Source organism: Leucoraja erinacea, chromosome 4, assembly GCF_028641065.1.
Source record: "Leucoraja erinacea ecotype New England chromosome 4, Leri_hhj_1, whole genome shotgun sequence".
Classification (NCBI taxonomy): Eukaryota; Metazoa; Chordata; class Chondrichthyes; order Rajiformes; family Rajidae; genus Leucoraja; species Leucoraja erinaceus.
In genome coordinates this window covers 38,383,593-38,403,903 of record NC_073380.1, presented here as the reverse complement: position 1 = coordinate 38,403,903, position 20,311 = coordinate 38,383,593, and the positions used below count along the sequence as shown (strand labels likewise).

The following is a 20,311-nucleotide window of genomic DNA, read 5'->3' as shown; positions in this document are numbered from 1 at the left end:
GCATGAGGTTGTTTTGTACATTGTTATTATTCAGACAATATAAATGGATTAATAATTAATGTTCATAATAGTCTTTATGTAATTTGTTGCAGACTGATATCTTTTCATTGAAAGCTGTGCACCTTGGCAAACCACAAAAACTTGTAGTTGGCCATGACGGTCTTGGTGCAGGTCAGAATTTTTACCTGGTTTTAAATGTTTAATTTTGACAAAATGTATTTCAACAAATTGTGAATTTTCTCATAAAAGTCTGTTTCAGCATATTTTGTCTTTCTCAGCAGTGTTGAGGACATCTTGATTGCATGTAAATTCACACATTCTTATTGTCTTTGGTCCTACACTGTAAAATCTTTGATGTTATTAATCACAATTCTTCAACATCAGCTCTGACTCCTTACATCTATAATCAATTGTAGGCAATCATGGACAGGTCAAGCCTTCTAGTGCACTTAGATCCCATCAATTCCTTTGAGCATATATTATGAGATGGTCAGTGGATATTGCTCTTCATCAATGGTTCAGTTTAGGGATAGTTTGTAGTTCTAATATATTCTTGCAGTTGTATCTGCTTGAAGTGTTACCATCAATGGGGTGCATACTCACAATGCTCACTTATCAATGATTTATCTATCTAGGATACAATGAAACAATAAATTAATTTGGCCCCTGGAAATGTGTAAATATGTACTTTATACCCAATAAAAACAAAAGATGGAAACACTCTGTTGGTCAAACAGCATGTGTGGAAGGAAAATAATGAATGTTTCAGGCCTGAGACCCTACTTCAGAACTGGGAAAGAGCAAAAGGTAGCAGAGAAGATGGTGGAAGGGGAGGCAGAACAAAGGGAATCAGGATGAGACAAATTGCCTAATGCAGCAGTTAAGCTGTCAAGATCAGATGAAGTTTTTCTGTCTGTGTAATGTGATGCAGGACAGGAGATTGTTTTTGAATGAAATGGTGTAAAGGTACTTGAAAAATTCTAAAGGTTTTGGAAGACACTCAGGTGCTGTTACCTCAGAAAATGGGAGCAGAAATGGGCCACCTGTACCCTCAAGCCTGCTTCTCCCATTAAATATCACTGCCCTGCTACTTACTCAGCAACAATGACCCATCCTCCCTGTGTGGTATCTTTCAATTCTTTTGTGTTGTTGCTTGCAGAAGTAAATAAGTAGAACTAATGATTAGAACACCTTTTGTTGGAAGCAATAACTTGAAACTAAACAATAATGATTGGTCCAACACTGCATCAAAATCAGATCACATGGTACACTTGTTTTTTAAAGATATCCTTGCATATATATAACCACAATCACTCATGGAATCCCTTCTAGATAGTAATCATGGCTTTTCCTGATAGTTGACCTGAATTAGTTTTGATACCATTTCATTAAATACCATTTTGACATATTGTTAAAAAGGGATTGTATATTGAGATTTAATTTCCTGGCATTTGCCTTCAGATGGGTAAAGGTATGAGAAATTATTCAAAGTACTGCCTTTTAGGTTTAATTTAAATTCAATTACATTTGTGGAGAATCAGGAGCAAAGATCTCCTGCAGGTAAGGGTTAATCAATATATTTTTAATTGAGCAAGTTTGATTTTCTATTTGCCTGTGTGGTGACCAACATTGATTTATATACTGGTAGCATTCTTGTTAATTTTCAATTTCAGAAGAGATGGATTATTTTTATTTTTGCTGATGTTGTTTCGAATGTAATGGGATAAAATCTATAACTATAAAGTAACAAATGAAGCGACAATTCTAAATGTGTTATATGCCATTCTTCAACAATTTCATATTATCTTCTGTACTGTATATTTTCCACAAATGTGAAAACAAGCGATTATCCACAGCTGTATTTATAATCAGTCTTTCTGCTTCCTCTTATATCACAGGACATGGCTGGTTTCTGGAGAAGATTACAATAAAAGACTCTGTTAAAGGCAGCAAAGGATTTCTTTTTCCATGCCACAGGTTTGAATTAATTTATATATGAATATATAAAGTATTGGCTTACCAATATTTTTAACCTTATGGAGCAAATTAAACAAATCTATTATAATGCTTAATGTCTGCATTTATTAACCACAAAGTATTAAATCCTGCATAATACAGATTAAATTTACAAATAAGAATCACTTCAATTATGGCAACTGGGCAATGCAATGTCTTAACATTTGTGCTTCCTACCTTAAACTTTAATTCATCTTCTACTTATTGTGATTTTATTTGAGAAACTTTTTGCCATTTAAGAATTTCTCCAGTCATATGGATTCTCAATTGTTCTTTGTTATTTTACTTGCTCATCAGAAATCCAATGATTTGTCTACCATACTGGTTATGATGACCAACTTTTGATCATTATGTTTTATGTATGCGTAATAAAATGCATTAAAACTGATGACTTTTGATTTAGCTACAACAAATTTAGTTTTAGTATTCTCAGTTTTCTATTTTTTCTACATTCTAAAAATTTCTAAATATCTATTTATTTTGTATTTACTTCAAGATGATTCCTTTTATATTGGGTATTTTAATCATTAATTCAGTAGGGATGTTTTATTTTTGAATAGAATTCTTCTTCTTCTATCTATTCAACCTGAAAATGACTAGAAATTAGTTTAAAAAATCTAAAATCTAAAAATGCATAAATATGTTTGAAGAAGGATTATAAATCATCTGTTTCCCATCAATTTTTCTATAACTATGGAGCTATTAGTTGGTAGCAGAGCTGGAGGAAAGAAGCTCTAAATGTGTGACAAACATGTGATATACTCGTCTCAGTTTTTTTTAACAGCCTCACAGTTTACAAGCTGAATTGAGCCAAATACTTTTAAGCCAGACATATATTTTGACACATTGCAAACTACATGCTGTATCTAATTTTCTCTTGGCAGATGGCTGGACCAGGGAGAAGAGGATGGTAAAATTGCACGGGAACTTTACGTTGCTGATAACTTTACCTTTCCGGCAAGTAAGTATCACAGTAATCTAGTACAAACTTCACCAGATGGCTTCTGTTGTGCATAAGAAATGTTCTGTTATCATAATGAACAGACGTTTCTGCATTTTTGCTTAATGGCAACTGATGTCAACTTTTTATCTTTGCAGAACATGAGCTGGAATTGCGAAGAAAGGAAATTGTAAGAAGCACTTCTTCCCTTTCTTGAATTAATTTCATGTAAACATGTTGGAAGTCCATTAGAATTTGCAGAGCATCAAACAGTTAAAACCCAGATTGTATTTTTTAAAAGTCAGTGTTTGTTGACTTAAATCTTACTTCCCTGATCAGGACATTAATTAACGGTGCTTTTATCTCTCTAATCAGTGGGCTGTTGAGAAGTGGAAGTTCATGGCAGGGAGGATTTTGCAGTTTTATTGCAAACCAATTGGAAAGTTCATACGTCTGATGCCAGATGGCACTGTTGATGCTACTGGAGAGAAGGATGATCACAATGGTATGAAAGATTAGAATGTAATTTAATTGTTTATTTGGTAAGTACGCAGGCTAAAATTTATTTCCCCTTCATCTCAATGGTATGAAGTTCTAGAAATGCATAGCATCGAAATATCATATCACAAGAAGCTATATAATATTTAGGTTCTGAGCTAGCAAAATAATTATTAGACGTGTTTGTATTTACACAATATACAGCTGTAATCTAATTTAATTACTATACTTATCACTGAGAGGAGTAATGAGAGTGACTCGTTCATGGCAAGAGCTGCCTGAAATTCCTAAGATTTATTTCATTATCCTGTTATTAAAAACTTCACTGTGCGGGTTAACAACAACACAGACATTGTTGAAACGGACTTCTTTGCATGCTTCCTCCTTAAAACAAAAACATTCAGCAAATTAGATAAAATATTAAAAGTCTATTGATGGGGGAAATATCACAATTCTGCAAAGGGGAACCAGAATTTGACATGGAAAGGGGAAATAGAATTTGAGAGGAATCTGGTGAAATACATTCAATAAATGTAAGAGCTTCTATGGAAAGGTCAGAGAAAAAAGACCAACGAGTGTAACTGGGGGGGTCACTTACAGACTGAAAATTCAAAAATATGTTGTGTCTGCCTTTGTGGAAGAAGACACAGAAACCTTTCTGAGAATTCAGTGGTGGTCTGAAAATGTAAAGTGAATGAGGAAATCAAATACAATCTATCTATATTACTAAATCTCTGATCTTGACCGCTTATGGCCCATTGTGCTGCGATTTCCGACAGAACGCCGCCCCCTACGGCCGTCATTTTTGGCCACCTTGCTCATAGCCCCTCTCTGCCTTACGGGTGTGTAGAATTTTTTCCATCTATGAAAAATCAGAGAGATATTAATGTTTTAAAAAAAAAATCACTATTCTCTCTGCTGCACCTGCTGGAGGGAGGGGGAGGGACTATAAAACCAGGAAGTGGTGTGCCTCCCTCAGTCTCTGCAAGATGGATGAAGCCAAGGGTCACGTCTCCCTGAGCTCTGAATAACACTGAACAAATGTCTACACAACTGTGAGTACCCTTATGGTTCGAAAATAAGAAATATGGTTTGTTTGAAGTAAAAAGGCACTGCCTGCAAATAGTTGTTTGGGTGCTTTGGCTTGAAGTTGAAAGGCACTACTTACTGCAAATGGTGGCTTGGGAGCTTTGGTTTAAAGTTGAAAGGCACTACTTACTGTAAAATGGTGGCTTGGGAGCTTTGGCTTGAAGTTGAAAGGCACTACTTACTGCAAATGGTGGCTTGGGTGTTTTGGCTTGAAGTTGAAAGGCTCTACTTACTGAAAATGGTGGCGGGTGATTTGCTTGAAGTTGAAAGCTCTACTTACTGCACATGGTGGCTTGACGCTTTGGCTTGAAGTTGAAAGGCACTACTTACTGCAAATGGTGGCATGAAGTTGAAAGGCACTACTTACTGGAAATGGTGGCTTTGGTGCTTTGGCTTGAAGTTGAAAGCCACTAACTGAAAATGATGGCTTGGCTGCTTTGGCTTGAAGTTGAAGAGCACTACTTACTGCAAATGATGGCTTGGGTGATTTGGCTTGAAGTTGAATTGCACTATTTACTGCAAATGGTGGCTTGGGAGCTTCTTCTTCTTCTTCTATGTAGTTTTTTTTTGGCGGTTGGCAAACAACTTTTTAGTGCATTACCGCCACCAACTGGTATGGAGTGTGGATCAAATAACATTATAACTTATATACTAATAACCTATATCTTTCCGAACAAATTGGTTACCCTGAGAAAAAGCAATAGGATTTGATAGCACTTATATGAATTCTTTTGTAAAATATCTACTAAATCAAATTGTACTTTTTCTTTTCTGAATCGTTCACTCATTTGTCTTCTTTCTTCCTCATACCTCTCACAATGTACAATGACATGCTCTATTGTCTCTTCTTGCCCACAGTATTCACATCTGCCTGTATTATGCTTGCCTATTATAAAAAGTGTAGTTCAGACCAGTGTGTCGAAATCTGATTCTTGAAATTACTGTCTCCTCTTTTCTGTTTTTTCCTGCACATCTCATTTCTCCCACTTTCCTCTGGACTATGTAGAACCACCGTCCTTTCCGCTCCTCCTCCCATTGTTTTTGCCATCTTTCCTTCAGTCTTTGCTTAATAATGTCTTTGATTTCAGTTTTACCTATGTTAATACTTAAATCAATCTTACTTCTTTTTGTTACCTCTTTTGCTACCTTATCTGCCATTTTGTTTCCTCTAATGCCAATGTGTGCTTGTACCCATAAAAATATGACTGTAAGCCCCATCATTTGAATTCTGAATAGTGTTTGTTGTATTTCAATCAAAATGTCTGGTCTACTGTCTGAATGGCTGTGCTGTAAACTCTTTATTGCTAAACTTGAATCTGAACAAATAACTGTCCTTAAAGGCCTAGTATCCATGGCTTGGGAGCTTTGGCTTGAAGTTTAAAAAAATCACCATTCTCTCTGCTGCACCTGCTGGAGGGAGGGAGAGGGACTATAAAACCAGGAAGTGGTGTGCCTCACTCACTCTCTGCAAGATGGATGAAGCCAAGGGTCACGTCTCTATGAGTTCTGAATAAAACTGAACAAATGTCCTCACAACTGTGAGTACCCTTAATGTGGTTTGAAAATGAAAATATGGTTTGTTTGAAGTAAAAAGGCACTGCCTGCAAATGGTTGTTTGGGTGCTTTGGCTTGAAGTTGAAAGCCACTAACTGAAAATGATGGCTTGGCTGCTTTGGCTTGAAGTTGAAGAGCACTACTTACTGCAAATGGTGGCTTGGGAGCTTCTTCTTCTTCTTCTATGTAGTTTTTTTTTGGCGGTTGGCAAACAACTTTTTAGTGCATTACCGCCACCAACTGGTATGGAGTGTGGATCAAATAACATTATAACTTATATACTAATAACCTATATCTTTCCGAACAAATTGGTTACCCTGAGAAAAAGCAAAAGGATTTGATAGCACTTATATGAATTCTTTTGTAAAATATCTACTAAATCAAATTGTACTTTTTCTTTTCTGAATCGTTCACTCATTTGTCTTCTTTCTTCCTCATACCTCTCACAATGTACAATGACATGCTCTATTGTCTCTTCTTGCCCACAGTATTCACATCTGCCTGTATTATGCTTGCCTATTATAAAAAGTGTAGTTCAGACCAGTGTGTCGAAATCTGATTCTTGAAATTACTGTCTCCTCTTTTCTGTTTTTTCCTGCACATCTCATTTCTCCCACTTTCCTCTGGACTATGTAGAACCACCGTCCTTTCCGCTCCTCCTCCCATTGTTTTTGCCATCTTTCCTTCAGTCTTTGCTTAATAATGTCTTTGATTTCAGTTTTACCTATGTTAATACTTAAATCAATCTTACTTCTTTTTGTTACCTCTTTTGCTACCTTATCTGCCATTTTGTTTCCTCTAATGCCAATGTGTGCTTGTACCCATAAAAATATGACTGTAAGCCCCATCATTTGAATTCTGAATAGTGTTTGTTGTATTTCAATCAAAATGTCTGGTCTACTGTCTGAATGGCTGTGCTGTAAACTCTTTATTGCTAAACTTGAATCTGAACAAATAACTGTCCTTAAAGGCCTAGTATCCATGGCTTGGGAGCTTTGGCTTGAAGTTTAAAAAAATCACCATTCTCTCTGCTGCACCTGCTGGAGGGAGGGGGGAGAGGGACTATAAAACCAGGAAGTGGTGTGCCTCACTCACTCTCTGCAAGATGGATGAAGCCAAGGGTCACGTCTCTATGAGTTCTGAATAAAACTGAACAAATGTCCTCACAACTGTGAGTACCCTTAATGTGGTTTGAAAATGAAAATATGGTTTGTTTGAAGTAAAAAGGCACTGCCTGCAAATGGTTGTTTGGGTGCTTTGGCTTGAAGTTGAAAGGCACTATTTACTGTAAATAGTGGCTTGGGAGCTTTGGTTTAAAGTTGAAAGGCACTACTTACTGCAAATAGTGGCCTGGGAGCTTTGGCTTGAAGTTGAAAGGCACTACTTACTGCACATGGTGGCGGGCGATTTGGCTTGAAGTTAAAAGGCACTTCTTACTGCAAATGGTGGCTTGGGTGCTTTGGCTTGAAGTTGAAGGGCACTACTTACTGCAAATGGTGGCTTGGGTGCTTTGGCTTGAAGTTGAAAGACTCGACGTGCTGCAAATGATGGCTTGGGTGCTTTGGCTTGAAGTTGAATTGCGCTATTTACTGCAAATAGTGGCCTGGGAGCTTTGGCTTGAAGTTGAAAGGCACTACTTATTGCAAATGGTGGCTTGGGTGTATTGGCTTGAAGTTGAAAGGCACTAATTACTGCAAATGGTGGTGGGTGATTTGGCTTGAAGTTGAAAGGCACTACTTACTGCAAATGGTGGCATGAAGTTGAAAGCCACTACTTACTGCAAATGGTGGCTTGGGTGCTTTGGCTTGAGGTTGAAAGGCACTACTTGCTGCAAATGGTGGCTTGGGTGCTTTGTTTGAAATTGAAAGGCACTACTTACTGCAAATGATGGCTTGGGTGCTTTGGCTTAAAGTTGAAAGGCACTACTTACTGCAAATGATGACTTGGGTGATTTGGCTTGATGTTGAAAGGCATTTCTTACTGCAAATGGTGGCTTGGGAGCTTTTGCTTGAAGTTTAAAAAATCACCATTCTCTCTGTTGCACCTGCTGGAGGGAGGGGGCGGGACTATAAAACCAGGAAGTGGTGTGCCTCCCTCAGTCTCTGCAAGATGGATGAAGCCAAGGGTCACGTCTCTCTGTGCTCTGAATAACACTGAACAAATGTCTACACAACTGAGTACCCTTAATGTGGTTTGGAAATCTAAATATGGTTTGTTTGAAGTAAAAAGGCACTGCCTGCAAATAGTTGTTTGGGTGCTTTGGCTTGAAGTTGAAAGGAACTACTTACTGTAGATGGTGGCTTGGGAGCATTGGTTTAATGTTGAAAGGCACAAATGCACTTACTTCCTGTTTGCACTGTATATTGATTTAAGATAAAATGCTACCACTTACGGCTGTGATTTTTGGCCATCTTACTCAGTCCCCCCTCCGCTGAGCAGGTGCAGAGAATTCTTCTCATCAATGAAAAATAAAAGTGTTATTAGTGTTTAAAAAATGTTGAGAATCTCTCTCCTGTCAATCACGCCCTGAAAGCCACACCTTTTCCGGTGGGAGGGGGAGGGGTTATAAAACCCGGAAGTGTGGGTGTGGCTCAGTCTCTGCATGATGGGGGAGGGAGAGGTCATTGACTCTGTCTGAGCTGTGAATCAACTGAACAAACTGAATGTCTACTGAACTGTGAGTTTGTTTTTTTGTGTGGTTTTATGGTGGTTTCACGGTGGTTTCACCCTGCATGAAATGGTATGAAGCTGCATTTGAATTTGGTGGCCTTCGACCCTGCTTGAAGTGGAATGAAACTGCACTTGAATTTGGTGGCCTTACATCCTGCTTGAAGTGGTATGAAACTGCACTTGAATTTGGTGGCCTTGCACCCTGCTGAAAGTGGTATGAAACTGCACTTGAATTTGGTGGCCATGGATCCAGCTTGAAGTGGTATGAAACTGCACTTGAATTTGGTGGCCTTGCACCCTGCTTGAAGCGGTTGAAAACTGCACTTGAATTCGGTGGCCTTGCACCCTGCTCATAGTGGTAAGAAACTGCACTTGAATTTGGTGGCCTTGCACCCCGCTTGAAATGGAATTTCAAGGAACAGTCATGAGTCAACTGACAGCACACCAGCCGTGAGTTAGCTGCCAGCAGATCAGGCTTGAGGGACTGAGCTGCCACCCCAAGAACACATACCAGCACTCAAGAAAGCCCCCCCACTGGCCACCAATATTGGAATTGGTGGAGAAGTGGAATATTGCGTTGGGGGACCAGCCCTCCCATGTGAACATGGGACCCAACGGGTCCCACTTAGTCTAGTACATAACTAAAACTCTGATCTTGTCATCTTCCGGTTTGGCGGTCTTTCTATTTGTGCAAAAACGGTTTGCGACAGCTCTACGATTTTGTGCCAGTTCACTCACCGTTCTCCTATGCTGCAAGTGCACCAAGTTTCGTTCCGATCGGTTGAATGTCGTAAAAGTTAGCGAGTTTTAAAAATCAGAAAATCCGAGCATGCGCAGATCGATCTCTTCTCCTGCCAGTCAGCGCCACGCGGATTAGTCTCTTCCCCTGTTACTCCCCGGGATGGTCTGCCCCTTCCTGCGCCATCGCATCTTTACTGGAGTAGCCCAGCCCGCCCCAAGCAGCAGCCCCCGCCCCAAGCAGCAGCCCCGCCCCCGCCCCAAGCAGCAGCCCCCCCCCCAAACAGCAGCCCCCCCCCCCCCCCAGCAGCAGCAGCCCCCGCCCCGCCCACCCAAGCAGCAGCCCCGCCCCCCCACCCCAAGCAGCAGCCCCGTCCCACCCCAAGCAGCACAGCCCACCGCCCCAAGCAGCAGCCCAGAGTCGGAGACCCAGCCCAGCCCAGAGTCGGAGACCCAGCCCAGCCCAGCCCAGCCGGAGACCCCAGCCCAGCCCGTAGTTGGAGATGTCGCCAAATGGAAAGCGCCCGCAGTGAGACCCCATTGCACCGCCAATTTCTGCCACTACCCCTTTGGTCCCCCTAGCTGGCACCTCCCCCCCATCCCGTGATGCCCCCTTCTCCCCCATGGGTCTTCCCCCGTGTTTTTTTCTCTGAGCTCAATCCCCCCGCCCACAAACCCCTCTCCCCCACAACTCCCACATGCCCACACAACCCATCCCCACACACAACCCATCCCCCACACAACCCATCCCCCACACATAGTCCCCCCCCACACATAGTCCCCCCACACACACCTACTCGCCCCACCACACACCCGCCCTCCACACACATCTGCTTTCACACACCCGCCCGCCCCACACACCCCGCCCCCCCACCCCACAACCCCCCCCCAACCCACACACCCCCTGCCCCCTCAACCCCCCCCCCCCCCCCTCAACTCCCCCTTTCCCACAAACCCCCCCGCCGCCACAACACCCCCTCCTCCATAATCCCCCTCCCCCATAATCCCCCCCTCCCCCCACACGACGCTCTCCCTCCCACACCTCCCCTCCTCCCACACACTTCTCCTCCCTGGAACTAATTGATGCATTGTTTATTATCTTTTGACATTCCAAGAATTCCAGAATTGCTCCCACAGATTAAAAAGCAGAATCTCTAACCCCACTATTTATGAACAGAAGAAAAATGAAAACATAGTTTACCAAGCATCTGCAGAACCGATTACTATAGATTTTGCAGCAGAGGGTTAGAAAAAAAAAACAGGATATGCAGGATGGACCATGGGTTTTGAATGGAAAATTTCTTGAGTTTTTTTGAGTTCGTAGTCTACACTATAGTTATGAGAAAAACCAATTGATGTGGTGTAAAAAAGAGATACAAGGAGCTGCAGATGCTGGTTTAAATAAAAAAGACACAAAGAGCTGGAGCAACCCAGCGGGTCAGGCCGCATTTCTGTAAAACATGGATAGGTGACGTTTTAGGCCCAACTCAAAATGTCATTTTATCATGTTCTCCAGATATGCTGCCTGACCTGCGGGTTCCAGCAGAGCTGTCCAATTCTCACGCTCTCACGCTGATCATAAATTTCTCATGCTCTATCGTGAGAAATTCTGTGATCAACGAGAATTTCAAAAATAGTAGCAACTGCTTGTGTGCGCGTTTGTTGACAAGACAGCAGCATTCTTATTCTCTGTTATTCTCACTTGACCAAACTGTCACACACCTCCAAACCATGTCCCCGTGCAAATTTACATTGAAGGATACGGACCGGGCAGTGAATGAGTGTCACCCAGCACAGCAAGTAAGGCCATGTCCTGCTCCCGGTGGCAGTCGGAATTTAAGGATTTTCTGGAAGCGGCTGACATGAGCGAGGCAGGCGAATGGCAGGAGAGAGGTACATGGGGCACGGAACCGGGTGGGCTGCAGCTCCCCACTTTTTTGGCTAGACATGTTTCAATGTCTCTGGCTTTGGAAGAGGCGCTGCTGAGCAACCTGGTCATGGGTGTTGGAGAGCCGGTGCGGAGGGAGGGATGGAAGCCAAAACAGCGGTGGGGGCAGATGCGGACTGGGATCCGGGGCTGGGGAGTGTTTGCCGGGCTGGCAAGTTGCTCGCTGCAGCTCCAGCCATGGAGCAATCTCAGTGCAAGAGTCCCGGCCCATCAGAGGCGTCCGAAGAGTTGCGCCGCGGCCGTGAGAGTCTATGTGCCGAATTCGCCCTGGTGACCAGCATGGAACAGGCTGTGGCTCGGTGCATCCTGGAGGACAACCAGTGGCTGCTGGAAGTAGGTACCAAGCACTGGGTAGAAGCGGTGGAAGATAGTGGCCTTCAAATGGGAGTAGTTGGAGAAAGCATCCTGCTTGCCTGCTAGATTTTTATTAATCTCAGAGACGTTGAGTTGTTACTGGACGCATCTCTTCACCCCTTCTCTTCGGCTCCCTCTCTCCTTTATCTCTGATACGTTCAGTTGTTTCTTGATGTGTCTCTTCAGCCCTTCTCTCCTGCTCTCTCTCAGTTATCTCTGAGACGTTGAGTTGTTTTTGCTGCATCTCTTATGCACTTCTCTCCCGCTGTCTCCCCCGACTATCTTGGAGACGCTGAGATCTTTCTTGCTGTGTCTCTTGTGCCCTTCTCTCTTGGTTTCCCTCCAGATTATCTCGGAGATGTTGTGTTCTTTTTTGCTGCGACTATTGTTCCCTTCTGCTCTTCAATCCTTCTCAATGTCTCTTTTTTTCATCACATGACCATCTTGCAGGTCTTTTCCTCCCTCTCTTGGCATGATTTAAAAACACAATCTCTGTTGTCAATGTAGACAGATTAATTTATTCAAAATTCTGATTTAAAATAAAGCCCAAACACAAGACAGGTTCATTTATTCAAAATTGAATCTTTCAGATCATATGAAATCAATCACAATGAAATTGTTTTTAAATCTCAGTTGTCAATGAAAACAGATCAATTTCTTGAAAATGGAGCCTTTTCTGTAGAATGAAGTCAATCACAATTATTATTTTTTTAAATCCGAGTTGTTAATTTGTTCAAAATGTAGCCCTTTCAAATCGACTGTGGATTTTTAAAATAACCGCAAACTTTTAAAAGTGCAAAGAAGAAACAAAGGGGGAAATTTTAGCGTCAAAAAATTAAAAATCAAAAAAATGCTGTATTTGAAATTAAATGTTGTCTTTAAGAATTAAAGATAATCTTTAAGAATTTAACGATTTCAAAATTGTAAAGATGTAACAAATGTTAGAATTTTTTTTTTTTATAAAACTATCATAAAAAAAACAAAAAAAATTCAACGTTCACGAAGTTAAAAAACAATGATTTTTAATCTAAGCTGTCCATGAAGAGAGCAAATTCATTTAAAAAAACAGTCTTTGAAATTAAAAGTTAATGTTAAGAGTTAGTGATGTTAAGTGAGAAATAATTAAATTCATATTCAATGATATATATATAATTTGATATGATAAGATAGGTAAGGCTAGGATTGACATGGTGAGGAGGTGTTGAGACAGCTGTCCGGTTGTCAGGTTAATGAGGGCAGTTGAGTGGAAGGTACAAAAAGTTAAAGCTGTGGAGCAGGTCAGTGCCTGAAGAGATACCCAGCAGATCAATCTCTGTCAGTGGAGTTATATTACAGATGGATAACCTACCACAGAACTGGCTCGTTCTGATACAAAACAATTAACTTACTTTCTCTGTTGAATGCAAAGGCTTTCCATGACTCCTTTTAGCAAGGAAACACAATACAGGTGCACAACCTTTTATCCGAAAGCCTTGGGACCAGACACTTTTTGTAATTCGGAATTTTTCGGCTTTCGGAATGGAAGATTTTTAGCGTAGATTTTAACGGCTGGCTCAGTGGTAGAGTGCTTGACTCATATCCGCAAGGTCACGAGTTTGCGCCTCGATCCCGGCAGTTACTCAGTCGTGAGTTTGAGTCTTCAATGTAGTTTTTTCTTGCAGAATAGGAGAGAATAGGAAGGGTGAGGCTGGGATCATTCTCTGCGAGATGATCTTAGTGCGGGAGACAAGTGTAGGAGAGGTGTACTGACTGTGTGGGCAGAACTTTGGAAGTGATTGCCCACCATTCTCAAAAGCCGCTGTGTCTCCCTGTCCCACCAACTCCAGAGGAATCCACTCCCCGATGGGCCGCTACGGCGACAAGTGGCAGTTTGCCCACAGCCCGAGCTGCGCCACCCCAAGAACAAGACGTACCTTGCACACCATCAGCTTCTGCCCCTACGGGGAGCGTGTTCCTCTGGAGTTGGAGCGGGGCTGGGCTGGAGTTGCTGATCTGGGATCTCCGTGCTTGCAGTGGGCCTGGGGGTCAGTGTCCCGATGAGGGGGCGCAACTCGGGCTGTGGGCGAACTGCCACGTCGCCGTAGCGGCCCATTGGGGAGAGGCTTCTGGTGGTCCTGACGTCTCTCAGCTCCTGTCCAGGGGGATGGCCGGAGACGTCAGGACCAACAGGAACCCGCTCCCCGATGGGCCGCTACAGCGACAAGTGGCAGTTCGCCCACAGCCCGAGCTGCGCCCCCCTCATCCGCAACTCGGGTTCCTCTGGAGTTGGAGTGGGGCTGGGCTAGAGTTGCTGCTGGCTGTGAATCTCTGGGATCTCCGTGCTTGCAGTGGGCCTGGGGATCGGTGTCCCGTTGGTCCTGACGTCTCCGGTGACTGGCACTGACCTGCTGGCATCGCCGACGTGAAGACAGTGCAAAGCCCCCGCGCCGGTGCAATGGGCGGGGAGCTGGAGAGGGGAGGGAAGGGGTCACACACATGGCCGGGAAGCAGAGGGGTGTAGGTGGAGTGAAACTGAAGGGAGCGACAATCTGCTGCTGCCTGCCCGCTGAGTTAAAAAGTTCCCAGGCAAGACTCACGATACACTGTGTATCGTGAGTCTACCGTGGGAACTTTTTAACTCAGCGGGCAGGCAGCAGCAGATTGTCAATTATTACCCCTCTCGCGCAATATACCCTCACCTTCTCTTTTATGAATGGGGATTTATTTCCTCTTTCTTCGAGGACCGACCGGAGGTTCCGCTGTCACCTCTGCGGGCCGCCCTCGGTGAACGTCTTCAAGGACCTTTCTTCAAGGACCGAAAAGATGTCCGCTATTCGGAGCTTTTCGTTATTTGGAATTTCGGATAAAAGATTGTGCACCTGTATTTTAAATACATTTTTTGTATTTTATGGCCTTCAATATTTGATCAGAATAACAGATCCCACTTTGTCTTTCAGCTCTTTTTGAAGTTTCTGTGCCAAAGAAAGGGATTCAAGTATTCAGCAGCGTGGTTACCCCTAATCTAGCTCTTGCTATTGGACATAATCATGTCATTGCTTTGGTAAGATAATTTAATGTTTAACTTTATAGTGGTAGTGATTATAAAGGTTTAAATGAGAAATTGTAATCAAGCTTCATGTGATGAAAATAATTGTTATGGATGGAATAAAGGGAAAGCTGAAAGATTGATAATATAAGGAATTGCAGATGTACACAATTGATTAATGTTTGTTGGTGTCCTTCTATGCTAGAATCCCAATTGTTTCATCGGTAAAGTTAACATAATTATTCTGTTAATTATAATAGGTTTTGAAACCATTAATTTAGAATGGTTATCACTATCTTTGACTGTCATGCTTTTGACTATTGGAAACTTCAGATACGTAAATATATTTGATGTATTCAGTTTTAGGGCCATAGACCCATATGGTAAGGAAAATTGGCTATTTTTAGTTTAGTTTAGAGATAGTTTAGCGCGGAAACAGGCCCTTTAGCACACCAAGTTCGCATCGACCAGCGATTCCCGTACACTAACACTATCCAACACACACACACACACACTAGGGACCATTTACAATTTTACCAAGCCAAATAGCCTACAAGCCTGTATGTCTTTGGAGGGTTGGGGAAACCGGAGATCCTGGAGAAAGCCCACGCAGGTCACTGGAAAAATGTACAATCTCTACAGATAGCACCCATGTTCAGGATTGAACCCTTGTCTGGCGCTGTAAAGCAGCATCTTTACTGCTGTGCCATATTGCCACCCTCTCTCTTGAAGCAATTCATAATGGTGGACATCAGAGCCATTGGACAGTAGTCATTAAGACACGCTATCTTATTTGTCTTTGGTCTGGAATTCCCCCTTGGCATCCTTATTGAGTAAGTGGACGATTGGGAAAGGGGGAGATGCAGCGAGATCTGGGTGTCATGGTACACCAGTCATTGAAGGTAGGCATGCAGGTGCAGCAGGCAGTAAAGAAAGCGAATGGTATGTTAGCATTCATAGCAAGAGGATTTGAGTATAGGAGCAGGGAGGTTCTACTGCAGTTGTACAGGATCTCGGTGAGACCACACCTGGAGTATTGCGTGCAGTTTTGGTCTCCAAATCTGAGGAAGGACATTATTGCCATAGAGGGAGTGCAGAGAAGGTTCACCAGACTGATTCCTGGGATGTCAGGACTGTCTTATGAAGAAAGACTGGATAGACTTGGTTTATACTCTCTTGAATTTAGGAGATTGAGAGGGGATCTTATAGAAACTTACAAAATTCTTAAGGGGTTGGACAGGCTAGATGCAGGAAGATTGTTCCCGATGTTAGGGAAGTCCAGGACAAGGGGTCACAGCTTAAGGATAAGGGGGAAATCCTTTAAAACCAAGATGAGGAGAACTTTTTTCACACAGAAAGTGGTGAATCTCTGGAACTCTCTGCCACAGAGGGTAGTTGAGGCCAGTTCATTGGCTCTATTTAAGAGGGAGTTAGATGTGGCCCTTGTGGCCAAGGGGATCAGAGGGTATGGAGAGAAGGCAGGTACGGGATACTGAGTTGGATGATCAGCCATGATCATATTGAATGGCGGTGCAGGCTCGAAGGGCCGAATGGCCTACTCCTGCACCTAATTTCTATGTTTCTATGCTTCTATGTTTGAACAACAGATAAACTTATTTTGAGGCAGAGATGCGTTGTAATACAGAGGTTGAAGTTAGCAATTCAGGTGATGGATAAAATATATCTTTGGTACCTCATTTTTTAATCAAAATGATGATATTGTCATGAAGAGTTTGATTCAGCTTGAGGATGGTTTATGCCCAAAGATATGAAATCTATGGCAAGAAGCAAAGTCATATTGTTCATACACACAGAATGTAAAACAATAAATCTGGAGGTACACAAAGTACCTTGGTACCACGAAGGTACAGTGCACAAAGAAAAAAGTCTGACATCCTTTCCTAGAGAGTTTCCTAGACTTTCCCAGTATGTGACTGCAGACCCTTTAACGTTGTTGACTTAAAACCGCCTCTTCAGTGAAAGATGGTCAAAAATGCTGGCAATGTCTGCAGTCCTCATATTCCATGATGGAACTCAATATAAGTATTCATTCCATTTAATTTGAATATATAATGAATTTGTAAAATAAAAGATGAGGTAAATTACTTTTTTGGGCGACACGGTGGCGCAGCGGTAGAGTTGCTGCCTTACAGCACTTATAGCGCTAGAGACCCGGGTTCGATCCTGGCTACGGGTGCTGTCTATACGGAGTTAGTATGTTCTCCCTGCGACCGTGTAGGTTTTCTCCAAGATCTTCAGTTTCATCCTACACTCCAAAGACGTAGAGGTTAGTAGATTAATTGGCTTGGTATAAGTGTAAATTGTCCCTAGGGTCGGTGTTAATATGCGGGAATCGCTGGTCGGTGCGGACTAGTCGAAGGGCCCGTTTCCGCACTGTATTTCTAACTAAACTAAAAAATAAATAAATGCAATTTTATAGATCTTTCTTCCAAACATTGCTTCTCTGATATGTGATAGAGAGAAAATGAGTGTCATATTTTTGTATACTGCTGAGCTGTATATAGTATAATTTTTAATTATGTTAGAAATGTACTTCAAAGGGCAAAATACAACTGATCAAATATTTGACACTGCAGGAGGGAAATGAAACTCTGTGTGAATTGACGATACATCCTAAGACAAATTATTCTGTTATACTGGAGTCTGTTCAGATTCCGGGACAAATAATCGCATTTAACAGTGAAGGAAAGCCTGTTGTGGCACCGTCAAAAGAAAATCCAGAAATTATCAAGGACTTTATTGTTCACGTTATGGTATGTGCAAAAATCTGAAAAAATTGGCAATATTATTATTAGTAATATTATTATTATGCATTTGGAATATTACTGTGATCATTTCATTACGAGGAGTAATTGTTTTCTTAAAATCATTGATCGAGTTATCTGAAGTATATATAATCATGGTTAAAAGCATATTTTGATGTGGCAGAAAGTTAATGTGCAGCAATCCATGAGGAGAACAAATTATATTTTAGCAATTCTTAATAAGAGGTTGGAGAATCTTAGTAAATAGATTTTACTGCAATCATGTAGCAGTTTGTTGAGACCACACCGGAAGTAGAATGGACTCGTATAGAACAGAAAATGTTGGAAACACACCGCTATGCAGGTAGCTTTTGTGGTTTAATATTTCATTTGAGCTAAAAACTTTTTACAATATAAAAAAAGCCAGGAGGGAAAGAGATATCAAAAGAGAGGTTCTGTGAAGGTAGCGAGTGCTGTGATAAAATAAGTAAATACAGTAAATAGATATAGAGTCAAACAATGATAGATGCATTCATAGAGTCTTAGACCTACGTAGCGCAGTAGCCCTTCAATCCAACTAGTCCATGCTAATGAAAGTGCCTATCTGATTTAAACTCATTTGCTGATATTTGGCACATTTTCCCTCTAAACTATGTCCATTTGAATGTTTTTCAAACATTGTATTGTACCTGCCTTGACCACTTTAGGGTGGCACAGCAGCACTGCTGATAGAGCTGCTGCCTCACAGTACATGAGACCCAGCTTTGATCCTGACCTCAGCTGCTGTTTGTATGGAGTTTGCACGTTCTCCGTGTGACTACGTGGGTTTCTACCGGGTAACCCATCAGCACTCCACACACTGAATAAATGTGAAATTATCAGCAGAAAAGAGAAGAAAAATGGACAAAATATATATAAATGCTGAAAATGTTGGATCAAAAAATTAGATTTGCGTGTAAACTGAGTCCAGAAGGCAGTTCTATATCTAGTAGGAAAATTAAGTTTTTTGTTCCTCTAGTTTGTTTTAGGCTTCATTGAAACTATGTATGGGGCCAAAGATAATAAAATATAATAAGGATTAGGTTGGAGAATTAGTGACAGGTAACACAAACCTTGAGATCACAATTTCTAACTGAATGGAGCTGTTCAGTAGAGTTCCAATAGAGGTAGGTATAATATACTAAATTAGAAGAAGTACAAGTAATTAATTGGATACAGAATTTTGGTTCCTAGAAAGAATAGAGGAGATAAGATGCGCGTAGTATAAGAAATAAAGTGGACGAGCTTGAGGCTAAGTTAGAAATTGGTATGCAGGGTGACTTGGACAGGTTGGGTGAGTGGGCAGATGCATGGCAGATGTAGTTTAATGTGGATAAATGTGAGGTTATCCACTTTGGTAGCAGAAACAGAAAGATATCTAAATGCTGTCAAGTTGGGAAAAGGGGTAGTACATCAATTGATGAAACTAAGCATGCAGGTACAGCAGGCAGTGAAGAAAGCGAATGGCATGTCAGTCTTTATAACAAGAGGAATTGAGTATAAGAGCAAAGAGGTCCTTTGGCAGTTGTATATGGCCCTAGTGAGACCACACCTGGAGTATTGTGTGCAGTTTTGGACCTCTAATTTGAGGAAGGACATTCTTGTTATTGAGGGAGTGCCGCGTAGGTTTACAAGGTTAATTCCTGGGATGATGGGACTGTCATATGCTGAGAGAATGGAGCGGCTGGGCTTGTATACTCTGGAGTTTGGAAGGATGAGAGAGAATCTTATTGAAACATATAGGATTATTAAGGATTTGGACACGCTAGAGGCAGGAAACATGTTCCGCATGTTGGGGGAGTCCAGAACCAGGGACCACAGTTAAAGAATAAGGGGTAAGCCATTTAGAACGGAGACGAGGAAACAGTTTTTCTCACAGAGAGTTGTGAGTCTGTGGAATTCTCTGCTTCTGAGGGTAGTGGAGGCCGGTTCTCTGGATACTTTCAAGAGAAAGCTTGATAGGGCTCTTAAAGATAGCGTCAGAAGAGTCAGGGGATATGAGGAGAAGGCAGGAACGGGGTACTGATTGGGGATGATCAGCCATGATCACATTGAATGGCGGTGCTGGCTTGAAGGGCCGAATGGCCTACTCCACCTATTGTCTATTGAGATGAAGGGGATAGTGTGGCATCTCCTGGGGACTGTTGAGATGTTGCCATTGGAGGCATAGTGCCCACTGGTGAACAAGTGCATAGGAAGGAAAGATGTGCCTGCTGGCATTATGTTAGACATATCCAAAATTGAGTATAGTTTTGTTTAGAGTTACAGGATGGAAAAACATTCTTCACCCCTCCAAGTCCACACCAATCGTTTGTAAAAGTTCTATCTTATCTCACTTTTGCAACTACTCCCATCACAGAAGGAAAAAATTACAATGGCCAGCTAACAAATTACAAACGCACACGTCTTTGGGATGTGGGTAGAAACCGATGCACCCGAAGGAAACTGACACGGTCACAGGAGGAATGTGCAAACTCCACTCCGACAAGACCTGAGGTCATGATCAAACTTGGGTCTCTGGCTCTGTGAGGCAGCAGCTTTACCAGCTGCACCACTGTGCTACCCTGGAGATGATCCCTTTTTTTAATCGATAGATTAAAGGAGATCTACCTGAGCAGGTGCCAAATGAGCTCTGAAACCTCTACTTTGCATTCTCTACTGTATACTCCACTCAT

General features: G+C 42.0%; 1 protein-coding gene across 1 annotated transcript in view; it reads left to right on the top strand.

Moving 5' to 3' along the window:
* The window catches only part of LOC129696043 (lipoxygenase homology domain-containing protein 1-like), a 185,140-nt gene that overhangs the window by 54,527 nt on the left and 110,302 nt on the right, over nt 1-20,311 (top strand). The window contains exons 9-15 of the mRNA XM_055633450.1: nt 93-171; nt 1,899-1,977; nt 2,901-2,977; nt 3,115-3,146; nt 3,317-3,461; nt 14,744-14,847; nt 17,430-17,606. Coding sequence (XP_055489425.1) covers nt 93-171; nt 1,899-1,977; nt 2,901-2,977; nt 3,115-3,146; nt 3,317-3,461; nt 14,744-14,847; nt 17,430-17,606 — 693 coding nt within the window. The remainder of the gene's footprint in view (nt 1-92; nt 172-1,898; nt 1,978-2,900; nt 2,978-3,114; nt 3,147-3,316; nt 3,462-14,743; nt 14,848-17,429; nt 17,607-20,311) is intronic.